The 24202-nt window shown below is 38.2% G+C and overlaps 1 protein-coding gene across 22 annotated transcripts in view; it reads left to right on the top strand.

Annotated features, from left to right (window-relative positions):
- Epb41l2 (erythrocyte membrane protein band 4.1 like 2) overlaps positions 1-24202 on the top strand; it is a 216421-nt gene that overhangs the window by 82647 nt on the left and 109572 nt on the right. For all 22 annotated transcript variants that reach the window (XM_013072659.3, XM_021259245.2, XM_013072662.3 and 19 more), the window contains exons 2-3: positions 10871-11355; positions 12034-12249. In XM_013072659.3, coding sequence (XP_012928113.2) covers positions 10885-11355; positions 12034-12249 — 687 coding nt within the window. In that variant the 5' untranslated portion in view covers positions 10871-10884. The remainder of the gene's footprint in view (positions 1-10870; positions 11356-12033; positions 12250-24202) is intronic.

Genomic DNA, 24202 nt, shown 5'->3' on the forward strand with positions numbered 1-24202 from the left:
CAACAAAGAATTGTCTCTTCAAATTACTGGCAACCTGGGTGTGAGGGTTGAGTAAATGATAACCGTTGGGTCGATGCTGATGACTGGGACAGCCAGTCGCTCATCTACCCCATCTTTTAACAAAAATATAATTATTAGCACATATTAATTGAACAAAATAATGCATTTCTTGTGACATTTTCATATATGCATATAACGTGCTTTGGTTATATCTGCCCTTTACCCTCCCCTTACCTCTCACCTTTTTTTTTGGTAGTGCTATACAGATTATATGTTATATTGATGATAGATAGTTTAACAACATAGCAAGATCACAGAAGTTAATTTGGAACTTAACTTAGTGATATTACTTTTGCTTGAATTTTTTTGATGATCTCTGAAGGTTAAATGCCTGGCATATTTTCCAGTAGGATCTTCTACCACATCGCTTGCACAGATGTTGAACTTTGAGAATTTTACCTCCAAGGATACATTTAGCTAAAGTAAAAACTTGTCATAGCCAGAACCACTTAACAGTAGTTATTTGAAGCTCTTAATTAGTAGAGTACTTTTAAACTAAAGTGCGTGGGTAGAAATACTTTAAAAAAGGGGGGGGAAAGAGGTTTATAGCATTCCAACTGACAGGTCCACAATTCCATTGTAGTTACAGTTTTCCTTGCCTAGGGGAAGTTGCTCTGATGGCTCTGGACTGGAAGGTCCTAATTCTACGTCCTGGGCTGGTGGCAGCATCTGGACATGTTCACCCAAAGTAGACAACTCATTCATCTTATAGTCTTATTCTTTAGAGCATACATCCTGCATTAGCATAACTCTTTGAAAGTATTATAAATATTTAAAATAACAAAAGAGCTAATGACCACAATTTTAAAACTGAGGTTTTTTTGGTGACAAGGTGTAGGCATTTATGTCTGTCCACTGCAGCACTTGAAAGCTTACAGAGAAGAGGATTTGAAAGTATGAGATCAATTTAGGATCCAGCTTGGTGGACTTGTCATAGCATGGGGAGTTGATTGGCTTTGACAAGCTTTTGTCTTAGGACCTATTAAAATGCAGCGCCTGAAGCCTGTGCATTTATCCTGTGTAATTAACCTTGGTGGATTTGTCGTTAGCTTATTTGGGAAGAGCCTACTGAACCATTGGTGTTGTTTAATAACTACAGGTCCTAGAGCTTATTTAGACAGAAATGGTAATAGATTAGTTGTAGATTACCACTGAAATGCATTTTGTGATGGGTGGGGAGCTTATGCATAGGCTAGCTGGGGTGAGGTCAGAAGAAGTACACTCCCTAGTATGTATCCCTAGTTACTATCAAGGGAGATGGTTGGTGCTGTCATTGCTCTGTTTGAACCTGGTTGTGATGTCTCTGGAAGAAACTGCTCACTAGTGTATTTTTCTTTTCTATAGTGCATTCCTTGATGGTGGTCCAAATAAGTGCTCCCCAAATGCTAGAAACATTACCAAAGCTATTTACTGAGAAGCCACTGGATGCATGGCATTGAATAGGAACATGTAGTTACTCATCTCACACAATTTCACCCTTTCATGGGAGCAGAGTAGCAGATGGAGCAGGGCAGAGGTGTGGACAGGAAACATGATGACATCCTTGTGTTTGTCAGGCCAGCATTTTCCTATAAAGTAGATGCTGCTGAAAGAGGTAGAAGATGTTTGTGTGTGACCAGCTTACACACTTAGCATCTTCCCATTCCATTTTATCCTCCCTTTTAAAGAATGTCCTCAACTTTAAGAGAACTCTGTTTCCCAGTGTCTTGCTCCTGCCCCCCCCCCCCGCCGAGAGAATAGGAATAATCTTTTTAGCCTATCTGTAAATGCACCAGTATTACTGTTAGAGAAAGACACCTTTTTGTTTCAACTCCACACTGAGCTCAGAAGGATAAAATAACTAGCAAGATTTTCTCAGGAACTCTGTATTTTTTCTTTCTTTTTTTTCCCATTTAGTTTATTGGTACATTTTAGGTATACAATAAAGTTTCTTTCATCATTGGGATCTTGTACCTTTACATGACGTATCTTGGTTCTTATTTTTTCCCCATTCCCCTGCCCTCCCTTCCCTATTTACAAAGACTTTGTTTCCATTTTTTCCCTTTTCTCGTATTTTTTATTTTCCCTTCTTTCCTTTCCCCTACCCCTCCCACTTCTCCTACTCCTTTGGACCTTTTCTTCCTATTGCACGTTATCAATTATACATTTTGATCCTTTTTTACACTTTTAATTTTTCACACCAGAGAAACTTTTCTGTATTTACACATGTGTGTCCTATTAATTGCACTTAAGAAGGAACTCTGTATTTTTTCAAATGAACAACTGATAATACTTCTTTAAAAATATCCTACTCTAAAAGTTTAAGTGTTGAGGTTATACTACGTGAGAGAGCAAACTATATGGAGTTGGGATGGGTTTGTGAAGTGTACTGAATTGGACAGTAGCAGAAATTAGTTTCTTTGAGGATATGGGGACAGTCTTGAATTTCGTATGCCAGGAAATGAATTCTATATAAATACTCTTATTGCACTGGAAGAGAATGGAAGGTTCCTGTGCTCTTACTGTTCATGTAGCTAGAGCTGTGTGACAGGGCAAAGTGGCATGGCTTGTGGTAGGCACTGGTGGCACTTGGATTGTCGCCAAGGAAGCAGGCCATCCATTCACGTACTGTGTAAATATTGTTCTCCTGATAAAGCACTTCCGTTCGTGAGAACTTGGGTTCATTGTAACCCTTGTCTCCTATATCTGCATCTCTTTGTCACCCACCACTCCCCATAGTCATCACCACTTTTCTGTATGCTTCCCTGGTTTCTTATGTGTGCAGATTCACTTATTTATATTATTTCCATCACATTTTGCTGTCAGCCCAAAAGTTAGCATATTACGTATACTGCATATTTGAATCTTGCCTTTTGGACTTAACAATGTACCTTGCCATAAGTTCTATAACTGAGGTGGAATCGCTAAACTTTTTTTTCATAGCTGCATGATATTCTGTTGTTTGAAAGTGGCATAATGTCTCCCGTTGATGGATGTTGGTCCTTGGCTGTTACAATGCTGTAGTGAATCATTGTGTACATAATTATTTTATGTATGTGCAAATGTTTTGTAGTATCCATTACCACAAGCAGGGTTACTAGAGTAGTTTAGAGTGAGTACACATTTGGAATTTTGGTAGCTCTGGCACACTGATTGCCGTGAGGTGTCTGTACCAATTTACTTTTCCATCTGGGGACTGTATGAAGTGACTGCTTCAACACCCTTGCTCAGCGATTACATTTGTAAACTTGTGGATGCCTCCAGTCTACATTTTTAGCTTCATTTCTTGTGCTAGCAGTGCAGTGAGCATCTTTTCATGTGCTCTGTGCGCCTTGGATTTTTCTCTTAAATCTGATGAGTATTCTTTTGCCACATTTTTTTTCTTATTTGGCTAATTTAAATGAGTTGCTAATTAAAGAATGAAATTTATTTTGATTTTTGATATTGAGTCATTTTATAACCAAGATGTTTTATATTTTTAAATTCAAGTTATTTGAGTTCAACCAGAGAGCAAATGAGTCTTTTCCAAATACAGTTGAGAATGAGAAAGAAAGATGCATGTGTGTGATTTCCTGAAGAGTTGACAGTGATAGTTATTAAGAAAACTGTGGCAGCTTTTCAAACGAATAGTAATTTCTGAATCTAAATTACTAAAATTTATGAGTACAGACGAGTTGCTAATCTTGCTATCTGTGTCCTTCACTAGACTGAGAACAGGATTCTTTTTTCATCTATATTATTGATGTCTGGTGCATATACTATGAAAATATTCAGTAAATACTTGTTTTGAAAGAAGAGGTTTAAGATACTCACCTGACTCACATACTGAAAATTAGTGGGGTTTATGGGGGAGGGCAGAGGTACTCAAGTACATGTTGCTAGTGGCTGTAAAGCCCCAAATGGTAGTAATAATTTATGGATTTTTACTTTCTTCAACAGTTAACTAACTGGCCTTATGCTAGGTTCTGGCTATACAGTAGTGAAGTCATTTTGGGATTGGTGACAGTGCTACATAGTCTTTGGAGTTGGGGAGCGTGGGTTTGAATCCTGCTCTTCTGTTTAGTGGTATGGTTTTGTGTAAGTTCTTTTACCTTTTTCATATGTAACCTGGGAATAATTTCAGCTTCTACTTCAAAGGATTGTGAAGATTGAAGAAATTGGTACATGCAGAGTTTTTAGAGCAGTGCTCAAAAAATAGTTGATATTATTTCTATTGTTTCTGTTGTATTATTACTTTTGCTTTTGGTGAACAAACGGAGACAGTCCTCTCCACCTTTTTTCCCCAGAGGATCCCTATTTGATGACAGTGTCCCACGACTTATCTTATATGCCAACCACTTCATGTATAGAATCTAGCATATCACTAGATGAAGAAACTGAAACTCAGTACTGCTAAATAAGTTGCTCATGATTACATGGCTAATATGAGGCAGAGGAAGAGTTATCATTTTGCTCTACTTGGTTCTCAAACTTAATCTTCAAACTACCATACTATCTGAGTGTTAGAGTGTGGATTCTTCTTACAGAGAGAATGGAGCTTCAGCTCTGTTCATCACACAGAATTGGGATAACATCTAAGAGAGAGGATTTGAACAAATACAGTTCACCAGTATTTCTGACCATACAGCTCAGTGTGTCTGACTGATGAAGACCCAGCAGGGTTGGAATGTCTCCAACCCTCTGTTAGTTGGTGCTATATCCAGCGTTTCAAGGGCTCTGTGTGTTATGATTATGGGAATAAGGATGTCCAGTAATTGGATCCCTAATGATTTATATTTTTGTACTAGGGATCAAACTCAGGACCTTGGACTTGTGAGGCAGGCACAGTGCCACTGAGCTAAATCCCAGGTGCATCCCTAATGATTTATGTACTGCCTTTGATTGCGTAGCTGTTACTCCAGGAAAGGGAAGCTAATTCTAGGGTGGTTCTAGTTGCCTGAGGGGAAGGTTGTGCCTGGCACAGATTTCTCTCAACTTAATCCTTAGGTCAGCAGGTCTGCCCTCCCCAACACATAAGGTTGTGAGTACTTATCATGATCTTTATTGGAATTGGACATTATTGAAAATTATGCCCTAATTTTCAAATACCCCCTCTGCAATATATGAAGAAGGGGAATCTTATGTTTTAATTTGTTTTGTTGTTTCATTCTTATTTAAAGTACTTCCCAACCCTGCTGGGTCTTCATCAGTTAGACACACTGAGCTGTATGGTCAGAACTGAACTCAAGATGGTCATGCATTTCTGGTTCTGTAAACAGTATTGAGAGGCAGGAGAGGGATCTTCTCCTTGTTGCTTTGTTTAGAGGAAGAAGTCTTTCACTGGAAGCTCCCTAACAGACTTTGCGTATGTCTTCTTAGCAAGGGGAGGGAGAGTCTGTGATTGCTCTAGACTGGTAGAACCTATCCTGTGATCCATCCTGGAGCCAGCCTCTGCTGAACATATGTGGAAGGGGGAGATTTGCCGAGCAAAATTTGGGTTCTATTGAAAAGGAGAGAGGGCAGAGGAAATACATAATTTGAATGAAACCTGATCCTCCCTAGACTTCCAAGTACCAAAGGGTTGCATCTCATGTTTTGAATGTATGGTCTTAATTTAAACCAGATATTAGTTTATATCTTCATAGAAATAGTCTTTCTTATAAGTCCTTTGTCTCTCTTTAAAAACTAGTAAGTATAGTATGGTGTGTTATAACTAGGGTGGGCAACACTAGATTATTTCAAAAATAACTTATTGATCATCATGTAAGATAATTAAACTGACAAATATTTTTTAGAGTATATTTGTACTTACTTGTATAGAGATCATAGCATTTTCTAGACCATTTGGTACTTAATAAAAATAAATCCACAAGGGAAAGGACTAGTTAATGGCAGTGTTTTTGGTGGTCATGCATGGTGAGCACATACTCCACTGTCAGTCTTCCTCCAGCCTGTGCAGTCTTTTCATCTGCCTGTTTGTGTTATTCCTTCTCATTCTCCAGATAGTTTTTCTTCCTATTCTTCCCATTCTCGTCTCTTCTCCTTGTAAATGTTGGATATATTTGGGAAGAATGGCCGATTAGGACTGTTCATCTACTGCCAATATTCTTTGGGTTAATGGTTATTCTTTGCACAACTTTGTCTTAAAGTTTAAACAAAAACCTGCCTTCATCCTTTCACCACAGTTTTTGAAATGCAGAAATGTATACTTTTCCATTCTGTAAATCTTGTGTCTTAAAATTGTGCACTTGATTCTACCGGGAGAAATCCCATGCCTGAGATCTTGGCAGAGGACAGGAGCCACTCAGCTTGCAGTCACACCCACCCCGTTGTGTGCCCAGGATTGTGTTAATCAAAAGAGCTTCAAGAGTAGCCTAGGTCCTCACAAGTTTTTCTGGAAACATCCAGACCTAATTAGCACAAACCCCCTACTTTTGAAGTTCTTTGTGAGCATGTAGAGTTGTGTATCTGCCTGTTTTGCTTTGCTTGCTGTAGTATTTCAATTAAGAGCCAGTGTTTTAAGCAGCAGTCTAATGTTATATGGTGAGTGGTTTAGGCTAGGGATAAAGACAGTACCTTGGGATGTACCTTCTTTTTTGAATATTAGGAAGTAAAGAATGATTTTCAGTAATGCAGGTTCTTACCTAAACATTACTGATCCTGTGTTGATGGTGGTTTTCTGCTTCATTGCATGTTAAATGATGCATGCTTTTTCTCATGGAGCTGTGACAATACAGACACTTTTATAAACCCAGAGGAAGCATGCCAACACGGTAATTGTGTTAAAGCCACATGCTCCTCTAATGGGATAGCTGTTCACAGCAGTGTTCCTTTTGATTGATGATAAGTAGAACGGTCTTAGTATGTTATATAACTATACTAATGATGGATTTGGGGTAATTGTAATTAAAGATTAGTGCAGTGAGCATCACTATAGTTTAGGAAACCTTAGTTCTGGTTTTGGCTTTGCCTATCTAACTTTGTTATCTTGGGCAAATCTTCTAGTCTTCCTAGTCTCTGTGTCTTTGCTTGTAAAATAAAAAGAGGATATTAGACTAGATAATTTAATAATACTCATTCAGTAAGTAATTGTTGCCACCTTTTATGTGCCAGTTCAGATGCTGAGCACATAGCAGTAAAAAAAATGAAAGATCTCAGCCCTCCTGGGGCTTTCACTTTAGTTAAAATGCCTGCTTCTACTGCAGGACTTTCCATTTTCTTGGGCGGTACAGTTTAAAGGCATATCCACATCTGAGATGCTGAGAGTTGTAGGCATAATAATAATGGAAAATGGATGTGCTCCAGTCATATTTTGGTAGTAATTTGTTCTAGAAACCATTTTGTCAACAAAGAAGATAGTGTTTGGTTTTGAGCCCTTTGAATTCTCAAAACTATTTTAAGAATATGCTTATTTACATATAATTATATCTGTGCTTATTGCTGAGTATTCATAATCCAATTAGCCACTTCCATTGTTTTCTGTCTTAAAATTTCCATTTGCATGGGGAACTCCAATCAGCCCTGAGGTTCTCAAAATTTAAACTTGTTGTGAACACAGAGGAAACTGGTGAGGATGACTTTATGGTTTGTCTGTGCTCTTTATCTCTTTTGTTTTCAATTTCTGTACATCAGCTTCGTTGTAATTATATAGCCATGTAATAACTTTAAAATATGATTTTCTCTGTGATAATCCATTCATAAATTTATTTTGAGGAGAAACAGGGCGACTTATAGTAAATCAGAGTACATTCCTGCTATCCTGTAGTTATTTTCACAGTTGGCATGAATCTTCTGTGAAGACCAGACCAGGGACTCTGTGATTACTTAAACCATTCATGCATGTGTGGAGTTGGGATTACATTATGAAGTTTGTGTGAGGAGATGTGTACACATCGGTGTGGTCATCCATTTAGTGGCTGTGGACAAGTCACTTATATTCCATTTGTTATTTATGAAATGAAGATAATAACCTGTAGATGTTTTGAGGAGCAGAAATGTGCATGATGTCTGCCACAGTAAGCTGAGGGGTGACTCCGATGAATAAAATGTAACATAATAGTGACAATTTCACTTTTATATTTCATTGCTTATAAAATATTTTGAACCCCAAATTTGTTTATTGGTCCCCAGACTATTTCTCACAGTCAGAGTGTCCTTGTTGGAAGACGTGATTTTGAAATTTAAATGCCTAGGAATGGAAAGTAACATTGGATGTGTGGGTGTGATAGGTGTCTGTTCCCTGTTTTGTAGCATTGTAATCATCAAGCTGGTTCCTGTTCGTGATCATCCTGTCCTCTCTGTATTGCCTGTGGCCCTCATTCCTTTTCCTTTGCCTGTTCTTGCATGTTGGCAGTAATGAGGTTCTTTTCAGTATCCTCTAGGATGAACTGACACCATTTTTCTATGCTGGCAGCTGTCCATCCATATGACCACAACTCTCTGTGATTTCTTCAGTGCACCTCCAACCTCCTCAAAACTTGTGTGTCTTGTCACTTACTAGACCTCTCCACAGACTTCACAATTGTAGTGATTTCAGAATCAAGCCAGACCCACTTTTTCTGGTGTGCCCCCTTTCCATGGATAGTTCTACCATTCCCCTGGTCTCCCATAACCTGGGACTTTCTTTGATCTCTTTGGCTTTCTATATTCAGCCTAGATCCCAAGTCATGTTCATTCTACATTTTTACCATGAAATTCATTTCCAATCTTTTACCCCACTGCTTCGTCCGTAGTATAGAATCATGTCCAGATTATTGATTGCAGTAATCTCCCAGATGTCTTTCTATTTCAGTCTTTTCTCTCATCCTATACTTTATACTCAATTCTGGCTGTCTGAAATGAGAATTTTGATTACGTTACCCCTTTACTTAAAGTGCTTGGGTGATATCTCTTCACCTTTAAAATAACTTTTAGAACCTCCAGACCTTGAGATTTGTCCATGTGGGAGCGTGTGTCAGAGCTCCATTCCTTTCTATGACTGAATACTATTCTACTGTTTTACATACCACATTTTATCCATTCATCAGTTGGTAGGCATTTTTTGGTTATTATGAATCATGCTGTTATGAACATTGATGTAAAGACAGATATTCTCATTTGTGGAATTGCTGGGTCCTGTGGTAAATCTGTGTTTCACTTAGTGAAAACTACCAAACCTTTCTACCATGGCCACATTACCAGGATTTTATGTTATTACCAGCAGTTTGTGGATTCCAAATTTTTCCACATTTTTCCATGTACTTGTCACTGTCTTTTTGACTACAGCTAACCTTAGAGAGTATGAAGTAGTGCTTTACAGTGGCTTTGTTTTTCATTTTTCTAATGACTTATTGATGATGAGGATCTTTTCATGTGTTTAATAGCCATTCATGTGTGTGTTTGGAGAAATGTCCAAACCTTTTCCCATTTTTAAAGTTGGGTCCTATGTCTTTTTGTTGTCAAGCTGTAAGAGTTTTTTGTATAATCTGGATACTAGACTGTTGTCAGATATATTCTTTTTTAAAAGTATATGCTTTTCAGATGTGAATTGTATTTCCAGAAACAAATATAGCACTAATACATGCTACAATATGAATGAACTGTGAAAAGATGATGCTAGGTAAAAGTGACATGTATTGCATGATTCCATTTATTTGAAGTGTTCCAAATAGGTTAAATCCATACAAATTGAAAGTAGAGTACTAGTTGTTAGAGGCTGAGGGAGAGGGAGGAATGGAATGACTACTAAAGTCTACAGGAATGAAGAACATCTTCTAAAAATAATGGTGATGGTTACACAGTCTTCTGAATATACAGTACTCAAAACCACATTTTTATACTTAGAAGGGTGAGTTTTATAGTATGCAAATTATATCTCAAGTCTGCTTTAAAACAGATGTACCTTAGTTTTTTTTTTAAACCCACCCAGTTTGTACCAGTTTTGAACATTGCTGTGCTATTACATGTAGGCCAAGATGGTGCCAGGGCTTTGAAGATTTACATCACGAGCAAGAAAGGAGAGAAAGAGTGTGACCTACTGTCTCCATGGGGCCCTGCCTGTTTTCCTTTTGTTAGTGGTGTTGCTACACTTGAAAAATCCCTCTTTTTGTGTGTAAATTTAGATATTTTAAATTTAATTTTCATTACTTGTGATAGGATCAATCATGAGATGTATTTTTCACCATAATGTCTTTATTTGGTTTGAATTTGGGCCTTTGGACATTTTTCTTACAATCATAGTCAGAAAGGAAAGTGTGTTTTCAGGTGGGCAAAATGGTTTGGAATTTCGATTTTTTCCCAGAAAGTTAATTTTTGCCTTGAAATAGTGATGGTGAATTATAGGATTCAATATTGGAATGCAAAATAACACATTTTTGTTTCAAATTCAATTTTCTTGCTATTAAGCACTCAACATTTAAAATTTATTTGTATTGTACTTATCATTTTTGTAGATTTTGATTTTAATGTGTACTTTCTAACAATATTGGCAACATTTTCTTATTACCAAATAAAGACTACCAAGTACAACGTAATTTTTTTTTAAAAAATTAGATTTTGGGGGATATTATCTATAACTAGAAATAAAAGTAATCACCCCTTTTTTGAGTCTTGGTCACTAAGTTCTAGCTGTGTAGAATCAGGTAATGCTGTTATGATGTTAGTTTGGGTTCTATAATTCTGATAGAGAATTCTCAAAGTTAGAGAGTGGTCTCCATTTTCTCTAGTGCTTATGAACCTTCTTTCTCAGCTTGTTTTCTCCCTTTCATCTCTGCTATTCCTCTTCCCACCTTGCCATACTTTTTCCTTTTTCTTGCCACCAGACTTAAATAGGAGAGTTAGTAAAGTCGCGTCTCTTGGTTTTGTTTTGTTCCAGTGTGAGCCATCACCATGACTACTGAAGTTGGCTCCACATCTGAAGTGAAGAAGGACTCTGACCATTTGGGAGCAGATGCAACCAAGGAGAAAGCTAAAGAGGCGGCAGAAAATCAACAGAATCAGTCATCCAGTCAAGAGGAGGAAAAAGGCTCCCAGCCATCTCCTGCAGCTGAAAGCCAAAGTAGTCCCCGCCGCCAGAAGCGAGAGCAGGATCCATCTGAGAGTAGAGGCCTTTCTCGGTTCATACCCCCATGGCTTAAGAAACAGAAGTCCTATAACTTAATAGTGGCCAAAGATGGAGGAGCTAAAAAAGAGCCTCCCCACGGTGTTGTAAAAGAACAAGTTTTAGACAGAGAGGACACCCTTCCTAAAGAAGAGAGACAGGCCAAGGGCGATGCTGAAGAAACAGCCCAGAGGACACACCTGGAGGTGAAGGTGGATGTCAGAGAAGACAAGCCTGCAGCCAGCAGAGCCGACACTCAGGTGTGTTTGAGAGCAACTGTTTGGGAATGAGAGCAGCCATGTAAGGAAAAGGGTCATTGTGTGTGGGGGGTCATTTCTGGCTTTTCTTATTGACATAACTTTTTTGGCCTGATGTATCAGGAATATAGGCCTTGGATTGGTGTACCTTAGGCTTCTCCTGTCATTCCTCTAAAAACATATTTCCAAAATAATAAAAAAATTCACTATATATATAAACTACATACTAAGAAGTTTCTAAGGGTTCCTGTTAAGGTAAAGTGGATACTCTCACACTCCTGGCGCCTTTCATTTTAAAAAGGAGGCCTTTTTATGTTTCTTTGGTTTATTTAAGCAAACCACAGTAAGCAGTAAGTGTAGATTGTGTGCATTTTTGGTTGCCTAGTAAAGCATAGATTTTACTATAGTGTGAGATTTTAGTCAGAAATTCTATTTGGATAATGCTGAAGTTGTAGTTATGGGATGTACTATCTGTTATTCATTTAGTGCTGAAATAACCAACTTGGCGAATTGAGAAAATTGGCAATAGAAGCAAGCAAGATGAGAGGAGTTATTCTTACTAGCATAATTTTCAAGTCTTTTAAGATCTTAAGCTTTCAGTGGTAATAATGATCATAACTGATTTTCCTTTGAGTTGTCTTCTGCACATTGGTTAACTTTGGCACCATTTTTCCTTCACAGCCTGCTGAAGAAGTAAGGAAGAAGAGAGAAGAGGAGAAAGTTAAGGAAACACAGGAAGACAAATCAGAAGGAGAAGCAGCAAAAAGGGAGACCAAGGAGGTGCAGACCAGTGAGGTGAAAGCAGAGAACGCCTCTCAGAAAGCAAGCAAGAAGACCAAGACTGTCCAGTGTAAAGTGGTCCTTCTGGATGGCACCGAGTACAGCTGTGACCTGGAGGTGAGACGAGGCTGAGCGGAGAACTGGCTTGATGTGTGGAACGAAAGCAGGGCACAGTGTCTTGCTTGTGGTATGGCATAATGAATATAAGTTTGTGTTTTACCACGTTCCTGGATGCTAGCTTGTTGAAATTTGGCATTTAAAACAGCAGCAACATAGAAGAGGGTTCGCATTTCTCATTTCAAACAGTGCTTCCTGACCCTTTGGGATCATGTTCTGCCAGTGTGCACTTGCTGGTCATGTATCCTGCTTTATGTCTGTTCTAAATGAGCACTAAATAATTTGAATACTGCCTTTGACTATCGACGTTTTACTTTAGGACAAATGATAATTCTAGGTTGACCTTTCAGAATAGTGGAATTTCTGTGGTAGACTTAGAGAGTGACTTAACATCCAGCTCATTTATTTAGTTTCATTTTATCTTTTTTGTATTAAATTCTTTTATTGGTACATTGTAGGTATACAACACAATTACATTTCTCATTGGGAATTGTACCTTTACATAATGCATCTTGGTTCTTATTTTTTCCTCATTCCTAGCCCTCCCTTCACGCCCTCTACCCTTCCCTATTTACAAAGACTTTATTTCCATTTTTTCCATTTCTCATCATTTTTCCTTTCCCTTCTTTCCTTTCCCCTGCCCCTCCCACTACCGCTACCCCTTTGGACCTTTTCTTCCTATTGTACATTATCGATTATTCATTCTAATCATTGGTACATTTTAGGTATACAATATAATGACATTCATCATTGGAAATTTGCACCTTTACATAGTCTCTCTTGGTTCTTATTTTTCACCCTTGCCCAGCCCTCCCTTCAACCCCTCCATTCCTCCCTGTTTACAAAGATTTTGTTCCTATTTTTCCATTTTCTCATATTAATCCCATTCCCTTCTATCCTTTCCCGAACCCCTTGCACTTCCCCTTCCCCTTTGACCCTTTTCTTCCTATTTCACATTATCTGTTATACCTTTTAGTCCTTATTTACACTTTCATTTTCTCACACTAGAGAAACTATTCAGTATTTACACGTGTGTCCTATTTATTTCACTTAAGAGTATTGCCTCAATGTGCATCCATTTAGCTATATAAATATCTCCAATTTCTTTTTTTTTATGGTTGAGTACTACTCCATTTTATAAAAAAAAATCACATTTTCTTTATCCAGTTTCCATTTGATGGGCATTTATGCCGTTTCCAAGTTTTAGCTATTACAAACTGTGCTGCTCTGAACATGGGTGCACATATATGACTGTGGTATGATTCTTCTAATTCTTTGGGGAAGATACCCAGCAGGGGAAGCTGGGTCAAATGGGACTTCCAGTCCTAGTTCTTTGAGGTATCTCTGTACTGATTTCCACAGTGGTTGCACCAATCTACACTCCCACCCGCAGTGGAGCAGGGTTCCTCTTTCCCCACAGCCCTACCAGCATTTGTTATTGGTTGCTTTCATGATAGGAGCCATTCTTTCTGGAGTGAGATGGAATTTCAGCGTTGTTTTCATTTGCATCTATCGAATGACCAATGATGTTGAACATTTTTTCATATGTTTCTTTCCTATTTCTACTTCTTTGTCTGAGAAATGTCTGTTCATTTCAGATGCTCATTTTTTGCATTGGGTCTTTAAATTTGGGAGGTCTGATCTTTTGAAGTTCTTTATAGATTCGAGATAGTAGACCTTTGTCTGAGGAAGAGCAGGTGAAGATTTTTTCCCACATTGTGGGTTGTCTCTTCACACTGCTGGTGGTTTCTCTTGCTGTGCAGAAGCTTTTTAATAAGAAGACATCCCATTTGTTGATTGTTTGTGCTAGTTCATGGGCAACTGAGGTTTTGTTCATAAAATCTTTTCCTACACCGATGTCTTCAAGGGTTCTACCTAACCTCTGTTCCAACTGGTTCAGAGTTTCTATTTTAATACTTAGATCTTTAGTCCATTTCTATTTTAGTTTAGTGCATGGTGAGAGATATAGGTCTAGTTTTAATCTTTGGCAAGTTGAAGCCCAGTTTTTCCAGCACCATTTATTAAAGAGGCTATCTTTCCTCCAGTGAGGGTGTTTGGCTCCTTTGTCAAAGATGAGATGGCTGAGTGTGTCTGGCGTTGTTTCTGCATCTTTTAATCTGTTCCACTGGTCCTCAGGTCTGTTTCTTTGCCAGTACCATGCTGTTTTTATCACAGTAGCTTTGTAGTATAGTTTCAGGTTGGGGATTGTGATACCCCCTGCCATGTCTCTGTGACCTAGAATTGCTTTTGCTATTCTGGGTCTCTTCTTGCTCCAAATGAATTTTTGGATTGTTTTCTCAAGGTCTATGAAGTATGCTGCTGGGATCTCAATTGGAATTGCATTAAATCTATATAGCAGTTTTGGAAGTATGGCCATTTTCACTATATTAATCCTTCCTACCCAGGAGCAGGGGATGTCTGTCCATTTTCTTATGTCTGTCCATTTTCTGATATCATGTTCAATCTCTCTTTTCAGAGTGCCATAGTTTTCAGAGAAGAGGTCTTTGATTTCTTTTGTTTGATTTCTTTCCTTTCTTTCGTTAGGTTGATTCCTAGGTATTTCAGTTTTTTTGGATGCTATTGTGAAAGGAATTATTTGCCCTATTTCTCTCTCAGTGAGTCTGTCATTGGTGTAGAGGAAAGCTATCGATTTTTGTGTGTTGACCTTGTAACCAGCTACTTGACTGAATTTGGTTATTAAGTCTAGAAGACTTCTGGTGGAGTTCTTGGGGTCTTCTATATAGAGTATCATGGCATCTGCAAATAATGACAATTTGACTTCTTCATTACCTATCTTTATTCCTTTTATTTCTTTCTCTTGTCTAATTGCTGTGGCTAATGTTTCCAGAACTGTATTGAACAAGAGTGGTGATAGTGGACATCCTTGTCTTGTTCCTGATTTGAGTGTGAAGGATTTCGGTTTTTGACCCTTTAGTATGATATTGGCTATTGGTTTTTCATAGATGGCTTCTATCAGTTTGAGGTAGAGACCATCTATTCCAATTTTTTGTGGAGTTTTTATCATAAATGCATGTTGGATTTTGTCAAATGCTTTTTCTGCGTCTATGGAGAGAATCATATGGTTTTTGTCCTTGGCTCTATTGATATAGTGTATTACATTGATTGATTTGCGTATATTGAACCATCCCTGCATCCCTGGGATGAATCCCAGTTGATCAGGGTGTGTGATCTTCTTGATGATCTTCTGCATTCTGTTTGCCATTATCTTATTAAGGACTTTTGCATCTGTGTTCATTAGTGAGATTGGCCTATAGTTCTCTTTTTCAGTTGGGTCTTTCTCTGCTTTGAGGATCAAGGTGATGCTTGCTTCCAGGAATGAATTTGGGAGTATTGCTTCCCTTTCAATTTCATTGAAGAGTTTAAACAGTAGTGGCAGCAGTTCCTCTCTAAATGTCTTGTAGAATTCAGCAGTGAAGCCATCAGGGCCCAGGCTTTTCTTAGTTGATAAGTTTTTAATTCCATTTTCAATTTCATTGGTTGATATTGGGTTGTTCAGAATTTTTAGGTCTTCTTCATTCAACTTTGGTAATTCATATGTATCTAGGAATCTGTCCATTTCTTCTGTGCTGTCCATCTTATTGGCGTATAGGTTCTCGAAGTAGGTATTGATGATCCTCTGGATTTCTGCTGGGTCTGTTGTAGTTTCACCCTTTTCATTCCTAATTGCATGGATTTGGGCCTTTTCTTTCCTTTTTCTGACAAGATTGGCTAAAGGTTTATCAATTTTGTTGATTCTTTCAAAGAACCAACTCTTGGCTTCATTGATTTTTTTTGTATTGTTCTCTTAGTCTCCATTGCATTGATTTCTGCTCTGATCTTTATAATTTCTTCCCTTGTGTGAGCTTTGGGGTTGTCCTGCTCTTCTTTTTCTAGAAGCTTGAGGTTCAGCATCAGGTTGTTTAATTGGGCTCGTTCTGTTTTCCTAATATGCTTATTCACTGCTATGAATTTCCCTCGTAAGACTGCTTTCATTGTGTCCCATAGATTCCGATATGTTGTATTGTCCTTGTCATTTAATTGAAGGAACTGTCTGATTTCTTCTTTAATTTCCTCTGTGACCCATTGGTTATTCAGAAGTGTGTTGTTCAATTTCCACGTGTTTATGAAATATTTTGAGTTTCTTTTGCTATGAATCTCCAATTTCATCGCACTATGGTCTGATAATATACAGGGGATAACTTCAATTCCTTTGCACTTACTTAAACATGTTCTGTGTGTGAGTATGTGGCCTGTTTTTGAGAATGACCCATGTGCAGGTGAAAAGAATGTGTATTCTGATTTTGTGGGGTGGAAGACTCTGTAAACATCTGTTAAGTTCATTTGTTCAAGAGTTCAGTTGAGTTCTAGTATTTCATTACTTATTTTTAGTCTAGTTGATCTATCTATTTGTGACAGTGGGGTGTTGAGGTCCCCCACTACAGTTGTATTAGTGCATATATGACTTTTCATGTCCGTTAGTATTTGTTTTATATAGTTGGGTGCACTAGTGTTTGGGGCATAGATATTTATGATTGTCATCTCTTCCTCTTGGATTCTTCCCTTTACAAGGATGTAGCATCCTTCTTCATCTCTCTTAATCAGTGTTGGTTTGAAATCTACTTGATCTGCAAAGAGGATAGCTACTCCTGCTTTTTTTCGGGTTCCTGTCACATCGAGTATTGTTTTCCACCCTTGAACTTTCAGTCTGTGAGTTTCCTTTTGAATTAAGTGTGTTTCTTGTATGCAGCATATTGTTGGATTTTGCTTCTTGACCCATTCTGCCAGTCTATTTGTTTTGATTGGTGAATTGAGACCATTAACGTTGATGGTTATAACTGAAACGTATTGACTTGTCATTGCCATGACTTTTTCTTTTTCTTGGGTTCTCCTCCTTTCCATTTAATTTCTTGTCATGCCAGATGGGTTCATTCTGCTTTGCGTCCTGGGGTTGTGATCCTCAATGTCTGTTCCTAGGTTATTGTGTAAAATTCTTTGGAGTGATGGTTTGGTATTCACGAAGTTCCTAAGGTGCTCTTTGCCATGAAAGTATCTTATTTCTCCATCCATTTAGAAAGATAGTTTTGCAGGGTCCATCAATCTGGGTTGGAGGCTGTTTTCTTTTAGGGCTTGGAATACATCACTCCAAGCTCTTCTTGCCTTGATGGTTTGTGTTGAGAAGTCTGCTGTGATTCTGATGGGCTTTCCTTTGTATGTGATTTGTTTCTTTTCTCTGACTGCTTGTAGAACTTTGTTCTTCTGCTGTGTTTCTGGAATCTTAACAATTATATGCCTATGTGTAGATTTTTTTTGACTACAGCTACTTGGAGTCCTATATGCCTCACTTATCTGTATGTCAAGCTCTTTTCCCCTGCTTGGGAAGTTTTCTGCCATTATTTCTGTGAAGAGATTTTTTATGTCATCTGCACTCTCTCCTGTTTTTTCATTGACTCCAATCAGTCTTATGTTATTCTTTTTTGCATCATCTAGCAGCTGCTGGATTGATTTCTCATGTTCCCTTATAATTTTGAAGCACTTTTTCTTTTCCTGGTCACTAATTGCAACCTTATCTTCTCTATCTGAAATTCTGTCCTCACATTGGCTAATTCTGCTGTGTAGACTTTCAATGGAGTTTTTCATCTCCTGGAAATCTATTTGCATCTGTTTTATGGATTCCATTTATTTCTTATGTTGGGATTCCATCATGTTCCTGAGCTCCTCTCTAGATTTATTAATCATGTCTTGTACTAGGGGCACAATTTCTCCTGTTATCTGAGAAATTATTTCTGATTTCATTTTTTCCAGATCCCCTTCTGTTGCCAGTTCAGTGGGTCCAGGTGGTTGAGTATCAGAGTGTTCCATCTCATTTCCCTTTGGGGTTGCTGTAGGTGATCTGGAAGTCTGGTTTTGAGACTTATTTATGTGTTTTCTTACTTCAACTGGGGCGGGGGGCTGTTAGCGCCTGCACGGATTACCTCCTCTGAGCTGGGTGAGGTGGGACAGAGGGCAGGAGCAGCGGTAGGGATGGTGACCCAAAAGCTCTTTCCTGTGGGCTGGGAGCAGCGGGAGGGATGGTGGCTGGGAAATCCTTTCCTCTGGACCAGGATCGGTGGGATGGTGGCTCAGAAGCCCCTCCCTCTGGGCCGGGAGCGTTGGGTGGAATGGTGGCCCGGAAGCCCCTTCCTCTGGGCCAGGAGCAGTGGGACAGAAGGTGGCCCAAAAGCCCTTTCCTCTGGGCTGGGAGCAGCGGGAGGGATGGTGACCAGGAAGCCCCTTCCTCTGGACCAGGAGCAGTTGGACGGTGGCTCAGAAGCCCCTACCTCTGGGCTGGGAGCAGCGGAACTCAGTACTGTGGTCTGGTGGTCTGGTGTCCTCTGTGTCTTTGTAATGTGGAACCAGGTGGCTGCCTGTCTGCAGCAGGTTGATTCGGTGTCTTCCTCGCAACTCAGGACCTTGGGAGGGCGTTCACAGACCTGCCTGTCTGCAGCGGGCTGATTTGGCGTGTCTATTTAGTTTCATTTAATTAGAAAAGACCTATAGTTTGTAAAACAGATAATTTATTTGCTCTGATGCTGAGAGAAGCCAATATAATGTTTTCAGGCATCCAGCATCTTATAATTGTGTGTCAATTAGAATTTGTTGCTTTTCACAAATTACTTACATGACATACAGTAACAAATAATGTTTGCTGAACTGTGTGAAGTGCTTTGAGTGGATTAAATCATGTAATACTTACAAGAATCTCATTAAGGTGTTTATGATTATTGGTGTTCCCACTGTTACAGTGAAAAATATAAGGCTCAGAGAAATTAAATAACCTGCCCAGAGTTTCACAGCTTTTGGGGAGGAGCCAGGTTCCCTGTCTTGGCAAGTTAGCTGTAGTGCCCATGAATCTCTCCACCAGACCAGTTTAATTGGCCACACGTGGAACGTATCTTTCCCATTTGAAATATGAGTTGGTCTTTAGTTTTCTGTTAAACATTTAAAAACATATCCCCCTTAATTCCTTGCATTCTTAAAATAGAAGTTATACTTTAAACAATGAAAGCATCAGCTTGGTAAAGACAGGTCTATCAAATTGAACTGTAGTTTGTTCTGTAGTTGAATACATATAATATTGCAGGATGTTGAGGGTACTAAGATGAAAAATTCATGGTCCTTGCCTTTATCTTTGTATTACCTATATAGAACTTTAAGTGTAATTGCTCTAATTCAGTTATTTAAAGGAGTAAAAATCCTTCTCTTCATTTTTTCTTGAAGCTGTGGCAGAATACCTTAGATTTGGTAATTTACATACACTAGAAATTTATTGCTCACAGCTTTGGAGACGAAGTCCAGAATCAAGGTGTCTACTTGCTGCTTTTTTTTTTTTTTTTAAAGCATTTACACTCTGTTTTTTATTTATTTATTTTTGGTACCCAGGATTGAACTTGGGTCCTTGAGCTTGTGGGCCAGGGCAGTGGCACCACTGAGCTAAATCCCAGGCCCTTGCTGCTTTTGCTATCAAGACAAGACCTTCCTGCTCTGTGCTTATGTGGTGGGAGGGGAAAATGCTGGATCCTCACAGGGTGAAAAGGACGAGAAGCTCCTTTCAGCCTCTTCTGTAAGGCCCCAGTCCTGTTTCTGAGAATACACCCTTCATAGCTTACTCACTTCCTGTGGGCTCATTCTCAGTACCACAAAAGGGTTGGGGTTCACCATGAATTTCTAAGGGACGTAGACAGACTGTAGCAACCCATAAACTTTTCTTTCCTTCTCTCCTTTCCAACTCTCCTCTCTCGTCCTTTTGCAGAACTCCACTCCTTAGAGAGAGACTGAGAGGAGGCTGGGGAGTTGGAGAAAGACACTTACTGTGTCTTGGGATGGAGGACAAGTTGTTTTCTGAAGTTGACTTAATGACATTGTATTTGACCAAAGGTCCTCTCAGTCTTTCAGTCTTTGAGAACCAACTTGATAGCTTGTTTTGTGACCTTGAGTCCATTGTTCCACCTCTGTGGGCCTACTTTTCTTCATCTGTAAAATACGGGGTTATTCAGATGATGTAGAATGCCCCTTTCATCTCCAGCGTTCTTGTATATCCCTAAACCACAAGACTGACTAAGGTACTTTATGGTATAAATCTGTTTTTTGTTCTCTTATCTTCTTTTAAATCATGAAGAATTTAAGAGCTAACAAAAAATAGACAGTTGAACCTCATCTAATATAAAGATTTCAGTCAGATATTACCATTTTGCCATGTGTTTTAGTTTGTTAATTGATGGATTGGTTCTACTGGAGATTGAACCCAAGACCTTTGGACTGAGCTACATTCCCACCCCTTTCTGAAAACGTTTTGAGACAGCATCTCGCAGTCACTACTTTGCCCAGTCTGGGGCTGTGCTCAGGTTTCTCCTGCCTTCGCCTCCAGGAGTGCTGGGGTTATCGGTGGTACGCTTTTTTATCTTTTAATAAGATAAAACTAATATTAAAGACATTTCTAAAATCTTATTCTATATTTTCATTTTTGGTTTTTTTAAGTGTAAATCTACTTGATTCTTTTTAGCTACTATGTGGTATTCATTGAAATAACTAAATCAGTATATTCCCCTACTAGGTTACCCTTTCCTTCTATGTAATAAAAAAAGTTCTTCTGTGGACATGATAGTTGTTTTCTTGTTTACTTGCGCAAGTTTCTTCAGGGTAAATTTCTATAGGTGGAATTGCTAGGTTGATGGGATACAGTTTTATTTCTTCAGTTTTTCCAGCTAGCACCAAAACATCATTCCAGTTCACATTCCTGCTAGCAATGACTTTCACTTTACCACATTATCATCAGTACTAGTGGAGAGTTACTCCTTTAATGTGTGGAAAGTAGCCTCTCAGTTTCTAATTTGCACTTTTTGGATCATTGTCAAGTAGGACCCACATGATTATGCTTCAGGAACAAAGAACCTCTGAATCCTTTGACTTACAGTAAGTGCTTCATTTGTTGCTTATGTTGTATGTATTTGGTAGTTGACTGTGACTGTGTTCTACATCATCTTTACTTTTATTCCAGCTTGAAAGAGTTGTCTCTAGTTGGGGCATCCAAATCTCAAGACAGAGGAAAAGGGAAACATGGTAAAACTACAGTCTGGGTCTTGAATTTTCTGCTTGGAAGTGGTACAGTCACTTAAACTTTTTTTGCCCGGGCCAGGCCAGCCACGTGGTGAAGGCTGAGGGCAACACTATGGGAGAGTATGCATCTCTCCTAAGAAGAAGGTGGGAACCACTGAGAGCGCGAACATGGAATGTTACAGAAGATGAGACTTAGTGTCTTGTTATGTTTTAGTTTTCTGGATTTGCTTATCATTTCTACTTTATTATGTATTTTTTGCCCTAGGACTTTTGAAAATAGATATTCGTTCTCAGATTAAGGAAGTTTCTTTCCTAGTTTCTCAGACTCAGTGGAAGGGTGGTGAATTTAATTCTGTATTTTCTGCTTCAGCTGAATCATGTGTTTTTTTCAGTTCTGTCATTTACATTACTAATTTTTTGTATATTCTAAAATCAAGGCATCTGAATTTCTAATGTAAATGCCAGTTGACCATGATGATTCTGCATTCATTTTGCATTATTTTTATTCAGGATTTTTACAAATATTAACTTTAATTTTAACAGTTGTCTTTATCAGATTTTGTTATCTGTGTTGTGCACTATCCTCATAAAGTTGCTTCCCTCTCATTAATTTTTAAGAAAAGCTTTGATAAATGAAGGATTATCTGTTTTTTGTAGATTTGGTGGAACTTCCTTTGAAACTGTCTTGGGGGGGGCATGTAAAGGGAATTTTGGAGATGGAGGATAGTTTTTTGTTCGTTTATATTACTGATTCAGTTTCCTTATTATCTGTTTCTGCTTTTTCTTGAGTCAGTTTTAGTAATTCATGATTTGGGGGTAAACTATCCATTTCATCTAATTTGACAAATTTTTTGGCATGAAGCTTTTCATAGTATTCTCATCTTGTATATTCAGTTTTGACTCCTTTCTCATTGCTAGTATTACTGGTCTTTTTTGTTGATTATTCTTGCTGTAGATTTACTGTTTTAATTTTTTTTCAAAGTAACAGTTTGATTTTGTTTCTGTCTGTTGTGTCTTTTCTGTTTTGTAACATTTCCTTTTAAACTTTTTCTTTGGGATTATTCTGTTCTTTTTTCAATTTCATGAGTTTACTACATCTACAGCTCTTATTTTTTTCCCTTAAGTACCTTTTGTTGACTGCATAAATTTAAAATGTTATGCCTTTAATTGCCATTCACTTCTTAATATTTTCTCATTCTGTTTTGGTTGGTGTTTTTGACCCTTGGATTTTTTGTTTATAGGTGTAATTTAAAAATTTTAGTCTGTGTGCATTGTGAGTATATGTATGCATGTATTGTGTAGCATTTTCTTTTGTTCAGAATTATACTGTGGTCAGACTGTGGTCTAAATAATAGATTGTATTGTATGTAGGACTTTGAAGCATAATATATAGTCAGTTTTTGTAATGTTCTTTTTGAGTTTGGAAAAACATAATATCTCATTGTTGATACAGATTTGTAGATCTGTCCTCTTGATCAGATTTTAGTTACATTTATCACTAAAATCATTGTTTAACTTTCGTTTTTCGGTGAGATGTGTTAAAATCTCTATAATTGTTGACTTGATAATTTTTCTTGGTATCATGTAAACTTATGCTGGATAAAATTTGAGGCTATATTATTAGATACAGACGTGTTCAGAATTATATGTTCTTGGATAATTTACCTGTTTACCATTATATAGTACCTTAAATTTATTTTATTCAATAATGTTACTGTACTAGCCGTGTTTTGGTTAGACTTTGTCTGGACCATCTTTTGCCATTTCATTGCTTGTAGAGATTGTGCTTTTATGTTGAGGGAGACTTGTTTTTTTGTTTTTTGTTTTTGGTACCGGGGATCGAATTCGGGTCCTTGCGCTTTCAGGGCAGGCGGCTGCACCACTGAGCTAAATCCCCAGCCCCGAGACTTGTTTTTTAATCACATTTGGAGATTCTGTTAAGTGGTCACTGTAGGCCATTTCATATGATTACTGAGATGTGCGACTATATTCTGCCAAGTTTGGGTTACTTCTTTAATTCACCAATAAATGCCTATATATATATATATATATATATATATATATATATATATATATATTTTTTTTTTTTTTTTTGGTACTGGGGATCGAACTCGGTCCTTGCGCTTGCATAGCAGGTGGCAAAACCACTGAGCTAAATCCCCGGCTAAATGCCTATATATATATATTTTTTTTGGTACCGGGGCTCGAACTCTGGTCCTTGTCCTTCCGAGGCAGGCAGCAGAACCACTGAGTTAAATCCCCAGCTCTGAAATGCCTATATTTTTATGTTTATTAATTAATGTGCCGTTATAAGAATGAACTTTTGAGGACAGTAAATGATGAATAAGTGGTGTAGATTTTTTGTTGAATCAGCTTGTTTTACCACTCCACTACAAAGCAAAGTAGGATTTGAGTAGATTTTAGTGATATCATACCAGGACAGAGTTTATATACCAGCAGCTCACTTGAAATTGAAGCAGTGATTTTATATGTAAACACAGGACATAATTCATCAGTATTCTAAAAGCTGTTACAGCAGTGCAGAAGTTATAAGTTGTTTTGCTTTTTGGAATTAATTTCCCCTTTATCGAAGTTCCCTTCCCATTTTGGTTCTCTGGCTACTTTTAGTACCCCCGGTCTGGGTCTGCTTCTCATCAGATCTGCTCATTTCCTCTTCAGGAGTGGAGCCCAAAGGACAGCCGTCATGCGGGTGAGCGCTCTCAGCTTCCCTGTTCCACTGCCGACCTTAGAGTGATTGGGTGATAGTTGCTGCTGATCTTCATTTTTGTAGCTCTCCACCGGAAATCACTGTCTGAGTACTAGTTGGGGAAGTATGTTGTGGGAAACTGTAGCTATTAAT

This window comes from Heterocephalus glaber, unplaced genomic scaffold (genome assembly GCF_053883595.1).
Source record: "Heterocephalus glaber isolate CG9 unplaced genomic scaffold, H.glaber_assembly_v1.0 deba00001550, whole genome shotgun sequence".
Taxonomy (NCBI): domain Eukaryota; kingdom Metazoa; phylum Chordata; class Mammalia; order Rodentia; family Bathyergidae; genus Heterocephalus; species Heterocephalus glaber.